Raw genomic sequence first — 12628 nt, forward strand, 5'->3', positions numbered from 1 at the left:
GGGCTCTTTAAAATATTCTCAGTAATTTTCTGTGTGTGTGACTTTTGCTCTGTAGGCTAATTGCAGAACATACCACCTACTTAAGGTGTGAATCATTGAATTTACAGATGGAGGGGAACCAGTCAATGAGGAATTCCCATGGTTACCTAAACCCATGGGTATAGGTTATAGCAGCAAGCATCACTCAAAGATCAACCAGGAGCAGAAAATCTAAACAAAATTTCCAGATCAGCCTTGGAACAAAATAGGTTAGATCTGAGAGTAGACTTTTGTGTGAAGCAGGTTCTGAGCTGACCTATACAGCAATGATTACATCACTCTGATATTACTGATACTCTAATTGTTAATAGCAGTCAGTTGGAAATATTTTGTTGAGTAGTTGTTTTCTGAGGTAATGAAAGTCCTGTGATTCAGGTCTCACATTCTGCAAATAAAGAATAGACTGTGTTTCCATTCCGACAGTAGAAAAGCTCAGTAGTGTATAAACCTTCTCTTTAAAAGCACTCAGCTTTATTCCACACTATTTCAATTCATCCACAGTTACTTTTTTGTCCTAATGTCTTAGAAAATGCAAAGGGAGACGTTATGAGGCCAGTAGGTGGAAAGAGCTCAAAGGTATCACAAGAAGAGAAATCTTGTCAAGAAAACCATAACTAGGAAGTCAAGGTGGTCATTCATGTCAGTGATAACTAGCCCTAGTTTCTAAAGCTGAGGGGGAGCAGAAACTAACACAACATTGTAAAGCAACTATATCCCGATAAAAAAAAAATCTTCATGGTGATGAAAGGTTTGATTAAAAAATAATACAGTGATGGGCTCCATCAATTATAATTAACACTACTATATGTAAAATAGATAACTAATAAGGACAGGGAACTCTACTCAATACTCTGTAAACACCTATATGAGAAAAGAATCTATTGATAAAAAAGAGTGGATATATGTATATGTATAACTGATTCACTTTGCTGTACACCTGAAACAAACACAAGATTGTAAATCAACTATACTCCAATCAAAATTATTAAAAAAGAAGCACATTTGGAGGATAGAAAAAAAAAAATTCTTCACCCAGAGGAGAAAGAGAAGAACCAGCCATCTTGGTCAGACAAACATCTGGCACACATTAGTGGTAGACTGATGTAACCCAAACCTGGGGACAGAGCAGAAAGCAATAACTTATCATAACTTATAGTAAAAGGAAGACAACTGAAAAGGAAGGACGAATGATTGGGCAGTACAGTTGCACAGCTGAGCAAAACAGAAACGGTTGCTGAAGGAGTGTGTAAAATCCCCTCCTCGTGTCTTTTGCACAATCATACTTTCTCTCACTTCAGTTTGTTTCAGATGTGGTTCTCCCTAAAGGAACCAAGAGGAAGCTTCCAGAGCCACGATTCTTTTATGACATTTATTACACCAGCTAATACAGTTTAATGAGCGTTCGATGCATGCTTGAGATGAACACAAAGAAAACTACTTAAGTCTCTCCAATATTTATTCAGAGTCTGTTTGCTTTTTACTTTGCTTTTATCGTAATATTTGACATAAAGCAACTTCCTTTACCTTTCTGAGTTCAAAGATTTTGAGGTACTTCAAACTATGACTCTTCTGGAAATAATGTCCAAAATTCTAAATTAAAAGAATAACAGAGTAATTAATGTACTTCACCGCAGAACAAAACCAGTGCAACTCCAAACCAGAAAATCATGTACCGTGCATGACAAATCTAAAGGTCATGTGTCGACTTCAAGAAGCTGTGATAACCTCTTATTATTATTTAAAGAAAACATGGTGTGTCCTTCACATAACATTAAATCCATGACATTTTTCTTTCTCTGCTGTTTCATGGTGATTTGAATACGTTTCTTTTCTCTTTAACAAGGCCATCTATATTTACAGGTATCATGATTTAGATAAAAATTATTTACTACTTTTGCCTTCTTTTCTTTAAGTAATTATGCTGAGTTAGTAAGTCAGTTTGGTGATTTTTACTTCACTCTTTTTATGTTTAATGTACTTTATGTTTAATGTACTTTAGAATGTTTAATGTACTTTAATGTACTTTAAACTTTTTTATGTTTAATGTACTTTAGAATGTTTAATGTACTTTAAAGGTGTTCTGGGAAAAAAAACACACCAGTAGCTAGCTGATATTCACCTTTACAGTGTAATTCACCCTATAAAATGAAAAAACCATAAGGTAATTCAAACCTCAACAGGATAAAATCCCAACGCATCTAGGCTGCTCTCATGATGTGTTAGGCTCAAAAGACAAAACTGAGATAAAAGGATACAGGCCGTTATTCTCTTAGGAATTCCAATGTTCTGTGTAATCGTTCAATCTGAATAGAATATTACATTTATTTCCTCAGTAATAAAAAAGTAGAAGTTAGAGTTCGATCAGGTAACACAGATATTGTCTAAGTGGTATTTATAATCCAGACTAATAAGCATATTAACTGACTTAGAAACTAGATGTAATTTTGTAAGGACTGAATTACATACATCTCACGATTCAGCCTCCATTTTCACTCTGCTTACACAATGGGGCCTCAAAGTTATTTGTATGCTAATTTCTCGAAAGTAAATGTAGTCTGGTAATTAACTTTTGGGGATTTTACATAGTGGTTTCACATCTATCCTTTAATACAAGTTGATTATCAAAGGATTTTTTTTTTTTTTTTTGACCATGCTACACAGCATGTGGGATCCTGGTTCCCAGACCAGGGATCTAACCTGTGCCCCCTGCAGTGGAAGCACGGAGTCCCAACCACTGGACCAACCAGGAAGTACCTATCAAAGGATTTTTGCCATCAGTGCCTGTACAGATTTTTCAATAAAGAAGAAAACATGGTATCTATGGAGATCTATTGTACTAACATTGGTCATATTTTATAACTTTTGCTTGATTATTATTTTTATTTTCTTCTGGATTTTTTTCCTTGTTGATAATAATAGTAATAGACATTATAGTAAATATGAGCTACTCAGAACAAGTTTTTTTATTGTTATTAGGTCATTTCTTATAAAATCAAATATTCATTTTTTAAGAGGGATGGAGGTAGTCCTGTCTAAACAGTCTTTCAAAATATCCTCTCTCCCAGTTTTTAATGTGAGTCTTTGCCATTATCTACACAATTATTTACTTTGTAGTTTAGCCCTTGCAAGTTAAAAATCCCAGCCTGGTTAGTGCCATCACTCAGCAAATTCTCTGCTCTCGAATGACAAAATCAGTTTAATATTATTCTAAGCTAAATATAATTTTTAAGGTAAATCTAATTCAAAAATCAAGGTCTTGTGACAAAGTGCAAAGTCAGGATAACACTTCTCTGAACTGTCTGCTTTTTTACATAATAAAGTTAGGTACAAATGTGAGGGTCCAATAGAAGTAAGACTCTGTCCCACCCAGGCCTCTTATTATCTCTCTTGCTGTGAACATAATACTTAACCTCTTTCCTCCTGGTTCCCCATGTAAAAAATGAAGATAAAGTAGGGCCTACCTCATAGAGAGGCATAAGCATTAAAGAGATAATATGTAAAGCCTATAACATGGGTCCTGAAACACATCAATCACAAAATACTATCATGTTATTTTATTATATTAAGTATATATGCTTATAAATAGTATCTATTATACATTATAAAAAGATGTATTAATATATAATATGTATTATAAATATTAAATGAGTGTATGTAATATATTTATAGGAATAGTATATATTAAATATTTATTACATTAAGTATTAACATTTATTATAAAATGTTATTTTTAGTATTATCTTAATCATTGCTGTTTGTCTTCTCTCTGTAGTACCATATGTCCCATCTTAGTTACATATTTGAGAATTGTATTGGCAATCATGTAAAATATTTTAAGATTTATTAATAATGTTATCTGAGTTCTATGTTTATTTTAAAACTTCTGTCACAAGATAATGTCCAAGGGAATGTGAAATAGTTTCTGATTGAAAATATTCTTCTATTATGATCCTTTTTAAAGAATTTTTTGACTTCAACTACAACTTGGTGAGCAAACTCCCTATGAAGAAGAATGTGAAATAAAGGGGAAAATAAAACTATAGAGAACAATTATTTATCAATTTCTTCTTCCATAATTTACATCCACATTCGGCTACTATTATAGCACTATATCTGCTGCTTTATAATGATAAACTGGTTTTGAGTGTATATATATATGTGATAATCCTACATTTATAATACATATGGAGAGAAATTCAGAATTATTATTCCATCTTACCTTCCTGATTTCCAACGTCTCTGATATATTTGGTACAATTATAAAACTGTAACTCAAGCTGTCATCGTATAGTGACAAAAGGTGCATTTAAAACTCTCCCTGAACAGGAAGACTGAAGTGGGATACATGAGGAAATCCTCCTTTTTAAGCATATTTATATAACTCCAAACAAATAGAGTGGACCTCTCTTCTATCTTTTTCCTTAAATAAACAATCGGCCTGGGAAAGGCACACGTCTTATGGATGGTAGATCCAGCACCTTCACTGTGTAGAGCTCTGAAGGCAGCAGGAAATGAAAACAAACGAGAAGTAAGCACTGACGTATGGCACTAAAATGATGTAGCCGGATTCAAAACTGCATCAAGGACAGAGATGTAAAGAAGATAGGGACGGAGAAGCATTGCACTGAGAACATTAGTTTACATTTTCACCAAACTACCCAGAAAAGACTCAACACTCCAAATAACACACATTGCTGAAAAGAGATGCACTTTAAAGAAAAAACATCAAATACATGTACTCCTGAAGGTTGGATAACATGTGACTTTTGTAACTATCATCTCTTCAAAAATAGATAAATTGACTAATTAAAATCATTTTTTTCCCCAACTCTTTACTTAATGTGGATGTTATAGACAATATAGCGTTTATAAGTTTATTTTCTCCATCATGTCAGAGGAGAGCACATAGGGGTATTTTTCTGATGTTTTATGTTAAATCTAGCTCTCAATCTATGTTCAATTCCTTTGATGTAGATCTAAAAGCAGGAGTGGGTGACATTCAAAATATTTAAGAACTGGTCTAGCAACAAGAAATCAGAACAGGCACCAGCCGCAAGCCTACAGTATAACTTTACAGACTGTGTGAGATGGATGAAACATAACCAATGCTTCTATCATTTTCAAATACAAAGGAAAACCAAATTGCTATAAGCTTGATCAAGATTGACAAGTTTTTGCATGAGAAATTTGACATCCAAAGTATCCCTGGATGGTGACATTATAACAACAGATTTCACAGAGTTAGTAAAATTCAAATATTGAGTAAAAAGAAATCGTTTTTTTAAAAAGTACAATGCAGAGAAAGAGGTAAGATAATAATGTATCTGAAAAATAGTTGACACTTGCATTTAGCTGTAAGCATCATAGGAATCATACCGTCTGATGGGACCACTCATTACTACACACAACACACATATCATTAGAATTTCGTGTTCAGATCTGGGAAATGGTCTAATTCAAAATAATGGCCAGAGAAAAAACGGCGAGGACTGTAAAGAGACTTGAAACCTCATGATGAACAAGCTATAAATATCTGTGATGAAAACAAGAATATTTGGGCGAAATATCATGGTTGCTTCCAAGTATTTGAAAGAATAACAGGAGGAAGGGGGGAGCCGAGTGGGTCTCTGTCATCCCGGGGGATAGAATGAGAACAATAGACCTTTTTCTAGTTAGGAAATATTTTGCTGTTCAACAAAACAAACAACTTCATAGCTGCGCTCTTCAACAAATCGCAGACGCCTGGGGTAGGGAGTGAGTTTTTCATCGTTGAAAGTGTGAAAGGAAGCCTGGACGATAGTAATGAGGGTTGCAGCCCAAGGCATGCAAATATTGGATGAGGAATCTTACAAGATGATCGCATTAGGATGGTGATGGTTTATCACTGATTACTGCAGCACTGAAGACTGATTAAATCCTGAAAGTAGAGAAGTGAGCTGGTTTGTTGCCACAGCTGGGTGACTGGCTGTGAGGTGCACCTCTCCTAATGAAGGCTTCTTACAAATTCAGGGCTGCTTCTGAGAACCAGCGGGGCCAGTTAATTCTTTTCTCTGTCTACCTGTTTAGTCAGTAGCTACACCCATGAAACCATTTCTGAGCATCTTGCAAAGCCTGTTTGAGTTATTGCTAAACAAGAAACAAAGATTTCATAATAAAGCAGACAACACAAGAGGATCGTCACAATTAGTCCTGATTCAGAAATAGGTTCTTACGTAGAAACCTACTTATACATTCCTCAGGAACCATCTTGGTAGATCGTAGAAGAAAAGACAGCATATTATTTTCAGAGTTTTTTATTTTAAAGTTTTGAGGCAGCTTAACTCTCCAGTTCTCTCGAGTCAGTTTTCGGTGGTCAATAAATGTTTGTTGCAGAAAACTTAGAAAACATTAAAGCATAAAGAAAATAAAAATCACTTCAAGCCAAAAAACATGTCATCCATCAACTGCTCTCACCGCACTTCGCGCAAATTGCTATTATAGGCATTTTCATTTTACCTACAACAGTTGTAAATGATCTGTTTCCTCAACTAGATTCTAACCTTCTTAAAGACAGGAAGTCTCTCTTCTTGGTATCTCCGGATGTTGCCTTCTCAGATTTGCTGAATGAGTAGCACAGTTGTAAATGTAACTCCACTTTTCAGAACAAGTCAGGCAAAAAACACATATTAAGTGTTACATGTTGTATTCTGTTTCTGCCCACCCCCTGCCTCCAGAAAGATATGCTGAGGTTCTGATTCTCCGCACTTCCAAATGTGACCTTATTTAGAAATAGGGTCATTGCAGATGAAATTAGTTATGTTTGGATGAGGTCGTACTGAACTAGGGGTGAGCTCCTAGCCCAACATGACTGATGTCCTTTTAAGAAGATGGCCACGTGAAGACAGAGACACGCTGGAATAATGCCATGTGACCCCGAAGGCAGAGATTGGATTTATGCAGCTGTCAACCAAGGAACACCAACAACTGGCAGCAATTCACCAGAAGCTAGAAAGAGGCGAGGGAAGATTCACCTCCAGGTTTCAGTGTGAGCATGGCCCTGCTGACCACCTGATATCAGATTTCTAAACTGCAGAACTGTGAGACCATAAATTTTGGCTGTTTTTTTTTTCTAATTTATTTATTTTTGCTACTTCTTTTTTACAATTTTTTATTTTATATTGGAGTATAGTTGATTAACAATGTTGTGTTAATTTCAGGTGTACAGCAAAGTGATTCAGTTGTACATATACATGTATCTATTCCTTCTTCAAATTCTTTTCCCATTTAGGTTATTACATAATATTGAGCAGAGTCCTCTGTGCTATACAGTAGGTCCTTGTTGGTTATCTGTTTTAAATACAGCAGTGTGTACATGTCAATCCCAAACTCCCAATCTATCCCTCCCCTGGTGGTCCAATGGTTAAGACTCCTTGCTTTCACTGCAGGGGCCTGGGTTCAGTCCCTGGTAGGGGAACTAAGATCCCACAAGCCTAGCAAACAAATACAATAAGCTGTTTTTATTAAACTCTCTTCCTTATAGCTTAGTTCCTTGGTCCAGCAGTTGCTGTATTTTATTGGTTTATTGGCATCAGAATAAGGGAAGAAATCAATTAGATGTGCGTTTTGGTTTTTTTGTTTTTTCCTTTCTTTCTATGGTTGGTTGAGCTTGAGAAACATAGCTGTTACTAATTGGGAGCTGCACTATGTTAGAGGGAGCTCCCGTCTCTGAGTTAGACAATACTTTCACTCTTTTAATCTCTGTAAGATAGTACTTTCATGATGTTGAAAGAAAGTGGTCTATGGGTTTCACGTGCTCGTTCGTGTCTTACTACACATTTAAAAATGCAATGCTCTGTGAATATTTATGTTTTATCCACAATGCTTCCAGCCTTCTGTTTGAAGGTGAAAGATTCAAGTGTCTGAAGAGTCCTATACCCCAAACTGGAATTTCTTGCTCAGGTTAGAGAATGGATAATTTGGAGGGCTTTGGTGGAACATCCCACAGTGAAACTACTTTGAAGAACTTCCAAGCTCTCCACTCCAGAAAAGTAGATGTTCTGAACTTTTACTACTTTCTTAAGAGACAGAGGGACAACTGTGTAACTGATAAAAAGAAAACTACCGTCTCCTTAGGGCTTAATCCAATCTGCTCTTGTACAGAGCAAAGTCCTAGGTGAAACCTTAAAAAGAGGGACAAATTTCTCCCTAAATATATGAAGAAGAGTTAGAATGACCTAGCATGGTCCCTGAACAAAAGAAACTTAATCGCAGGAATCTACAAATATACATATCCTTCTTTAATGTGTAAATGCAGATATCTTATAATAAAAGATGGTAAATGCTTTAGTGAAACATACTAAGAGCTGAGCACATAAATGCATCAATATTCCCATTAGAAGGAAAAATATCATGTGAATGGTGGACAGAGGACCGGCGCTTTCCCTTTCCATACACCCAATTCCAAAGTATGATTAATTTGTGACCTTATATTTAAGTGCCTAACCGATTAATAACGATTTTGTATCTCTACAGACACACTACAAAATAAGCAGGATTTAATTTGATTCATGCTACAAATGATGCCACGACGTTTTTAACTTAGAAAAACAAAAGACAAAACTGTTGGGCTGTTGCAGAAATTACTTATTTTTAATTTTTAAATATTTCCAAAGTCAGGAGCTAATGTCTGCTTTATTTTATGTTGATGTTGTATATTTAAGTTATATTATTTCCAAGGTACTTGCAAATAATTGGCCTTGGAGCACATGGTAGTTTTTAAAGTTACCAAAAAACCACAAAAAATGGGAAATTTTCCTCTTTGCTTTCCATTCACTCAAGATACTCTCTTAATGAGTATGATATTTTGTAAGATGTTTTCAATATTTCTAATGTTAGACTGCAGTAATTTACTTTCATATCTATCAAAAGGCATGATAAAAAGTGAATAAGGGCAGTGGTGCTGCTAGCCTCGCGGACGAGGAGCCGTTACTCACAGTTGGGCGGCGGTGGCGGCATAGCGCTCAGCGCTCACAGCGCCTTAGCAGCAGCAGCAGCAGCAGTAGCAGAGGCACCCCTGCGGTCACAGCCCCGGCGCAGGTGCAGCCACCCTTGTTCTCTCTGCTCTTCCTCCCTTCGCTCGCACCATGGCTGATCAGCTGACCGAAGAACAGATTGCTGAATTCAAGGAAGCTTTCTCCCTATTTGACAAAGATGGCGATGGCACCATCACAACAAAGGAACTTGGAACCGTCATGAGGTCACTGGGTCAGAACCCAACAGAAGCCGAATTGCAGGATGTGATCAACGAAGTGGACGCTGATGGTAATGGCACCATTGATTTCCCAGAATTTTTGACTATGATGGCTAGAAAAATGAAAGATACAGACAGTGAAGAAGAAATCCGCGAGGCATTCCGAGTCTTTGACAAGGATGGCAATGGTTACATCAGTGCTGCAGAACTACGTCACGTCATGACAAACTTAGGAGAAAAACTAACAGATGAAGAAGTAGATGAAATGATCAGAGAAGCAGATATTGATGGAGATGGACAAGTCAACTACGAAGAATTCGTACAGATGATGACTGCAAAATGAAGACCTACTTTCAACTCCTTTTCTCCCCCCTCTAGAAGAATCAAATTGATCTTTTACTTACCTCTTGCAAAAAAAAAATAAATAAATAAATTCATTTACTCATTCTGTTTCTATATAGCAAAACTGAATGTCAAGAGTACCTTCTGTCCACACACACAAAAAAATCTGCATGTATTGATTGGTGGTCCTGTCCCCTAAAGATCAAGCTACATCAGTTTTCCGATATAAATACTTGTCCTACCTTAATGATAAGGAAGCACTTAGTGGACACCTGGCAGGTCCGTCCGCTCATGGTTAATACACTGTTTGGGCTGGCCAGTTTTTCATGCATGCAGCTTGACAGTTGAGCACAGTCAGGCGTTTGTATTAAAAACGAAAAACAAAAAAAACAAATTCAAAGCCTACTCAAAGGGGTTCTAGTTCAATTTGTTACCATAAATTGTCATAGCTGGTTTACTGAAGACAGACATTTAAGATCGGTTTACCTCAGGATGCTGTGGAAGATAAACTGTCCAGGCGTAGCCCCACTAGCAGGATGGCCCTCTTGTAACTTCCCCGTGCCCCTACCTGTCGTGACCGTGACACACCCTGGTGGCATGCCCACGTGTGTTGGTTTAGCATTGTCTGCATTGTGCTAGAGCGGAATGGGTGTCAGGCTATCACCATTCATACAAATTTTTAAAAACAAACCTTTATCAAGGGAGCATCTTTGGACTCTCTGTTTTTAAAACCTTCTGAACCATGACTTGGAGCCAGCAGAGTAGGCTGTGGCTGTGGACTCCAGCACAACCATCAACATTGCTGTTCAAGAAATTACAATTTACGTCCATTCCAAGTTGTAAATGCTAGTTTTTTTTTTTTTTCCAATAAAAAGACCATTAACTTAAAAAAAAAAAAAGTGAATAAATTTATTCTTAGAATTCACAAAATAAACATAAATGGCACGGTAAGAATAAAATTTTCTTTAAAACTTGTGTGCAGAGATACAGAACCCTTTAATTTTGTCCTTTTTATTAGTGGACCGTATTTATTGATTACCTGGAATGCTAACAAGGGTGCAATCTATTTGCCAGAACTATGAAACTAAAAATATTCACTGACTTACAAAATTTTAAAAATCTTGATTTATAAGACATTTGAAAAACAGATGATTTGGAAGTAAGAAAAAGAAAGAAGAAACCCCACAGTGTGTAACCTTTGTTCCCAATTTAATGCTTTACATTTGTAATCATAAGGTCTTACTTTCAGACATTTTAGGCTATAATCTGGGTACAAAGCTAACTTTCTGTAAAATTTGCATCTTTCACTTACAGTTTAAAAATATTTATTTCTGTCTTATTTGTTTATAAGGTAAAGTCATTTTCATTTGGTTTCTTTAAGCTTTGATCTTCAAGGGTTTCCTGCGAGACTCAGTCAGGGAAAAGAGAACAGGGAGGCGGGAGAATCAAGAGAATAAGACTTGACAATGGGGCTTCCCTGGTGGTGCAGTGGTTGAGAATCTGCCTGCCAATGCAGGGGACACGGGTTCGAGCCCTGGTCTGGGAAGATCCCACATGCCGCGGAGCAACTAGGCCCGTGAGCCACAACTACCGAGCCTGCGATTCTGGAGCTTGTGTTCCGCAACAAGAGAGGCCGCGATAGTGAGAGGCCCGCGCACCGCGATGAAGAGTGGCCCCCGCTTGCCACAACTAGAGAAAGCCCTTGTACAGAAACGAAGACCCAACACAGCCAAAAATAAATAAATAAATAATAAAAATAAAGGAATTCCTTTAAAAAAAAAAAAACTACTAATGCCTAAGATGTTTTAAAAAAAAAAAAAGACTTGACAATGGCCCTCAGTGCAACCAGCCCAGTGTCTGGCATAGAACTGGGAATCAATGAATATTTGTTGAATGACCGAAAGTATTCTGCTGGAAACACACACACACACACACACACACACACACACGTGCTACATTTCCCAGTACAGGTTACATAATGCAGTGTTTCCATCAGGTGAGAGCCCCAGGGCAGCCATGCTTTAGATTCAGAATAGCACCTGATAATACCTGAATGTCATCAACTGAAAAGCCCATAATTGCCTCAATAGCCACTTAGATCATCACAGAAGTACCTTCACGGTTTACAATGACATCTGCACAAAATGTATTTTAAAAAGAGGGCCCCAACAAATGCGAGGATATTGTTTCATACAGCAGGAATTCTGGAATAATATCTAGTCTTTTATACCAAAAAGGCTTCTGGCAAGTGAGATCTGGCAATGGGGACATTCATCCCTTAACTTACACAAAGGGAAATTTACCCACTGGCCACGGCCAAAGTAATTTTTTAAGAGAGTGATTAATGAAAAAAAAAATATGCAAAAAACCCTGACCAGTATTCCTCAAGACTCCCAAGGTCATCAAAAACAAGGAAAGTCTGAGAAACTTAACAGCCAAGAGGAGGCTAAAGAGACATTGACAACCAAATGTAATGTAGTATCTTGGATAGGATCCTGGAAACAAAACAAAAAAAGGGCATTAGGTTAAAAACTAAGACAATCTGCATAACATACAGGCTTTATTAATAATAATAGGTAATATTGGTACATTAACTGTAACAAATGTACCCTACTAATGCAAGACATTAATAATAGGGGAAACTGGGTGCAAAGTATAGGGAAACTCTCTGTACTGTCACAATCTTTCTTTAAATCTAAAATTGTTTTCAAAAATGAAATTTGTTTTAAAAACAACTGTTTAATATATATATGCATATGACACTCTAGCAAACGATGCATCTGAAATCTTACTCATATGAAGTTTAATTCATATAACACACACACATCCATGTGTATATGACAATAAAATTTCTTTCTTTTTTCCATGCAAAGACCCTAATAAAATGAAGAAATACATTTCCTGAACTGCATTTTTGAAGACAGTTTGTGATGACCTTGAAGGGTAGCAGAATATGCTACCCCAAAATTTATCCCTTTGGCATAAGGATTGTTTTGATCTGAAGGCAACAGAAGAAGA

The 12628-nt window shown here is 36.6% G+C and overlaps 1 protein-coding gene across 1 annotated transcript; it reads left to right on the forward strand.

The window, feature by feature from the left end:
* Positions 1–8958: 8958 nt before the first annotated feature.
* Positions 8959–10482, forward strand: LOC137770326 (calmodulin-1-like). The gene has a single exon (XM_068552957.1). The coding sequence runs from the start codon at positions 9162–9164 to the stop codon at positions 9609–9611; it is 450 nt and encodes a 149-aa protein (XP_068409058.1). The 5' UTR covers positions 8959–9161; the 3' UTR covers positions 9612–10482.
* Positions 10483–12628: the final 2146 nt, after the last annotated feature.

This window comes from Eschrichtius robustus, chromosome 10 (genome assembly GCF_028021215.1).
Source record: "Eschrichtius robustus isolate mEscRob2 chromosome 10, mEscRob2.pri, whole genome shotgun sequence".
NCBI classification, from domain to species: domain Eukaryota; kingdom Metazoa; phylum Chordata; class Mammalia; order Artiodactyla; family Eschrichtiidae; genus Eschrichtius; species Eschrichtius robustus.

Excerpts from the sequence above, each read along its gene's own strand:
- LOC137770326 (XM_068552957.1), top strand. The coding sequence starts at position 9,162 with ATGGCTGATCAGCTGACCGAAGAACAGATTGCTGAATTCAAGGAAGCT.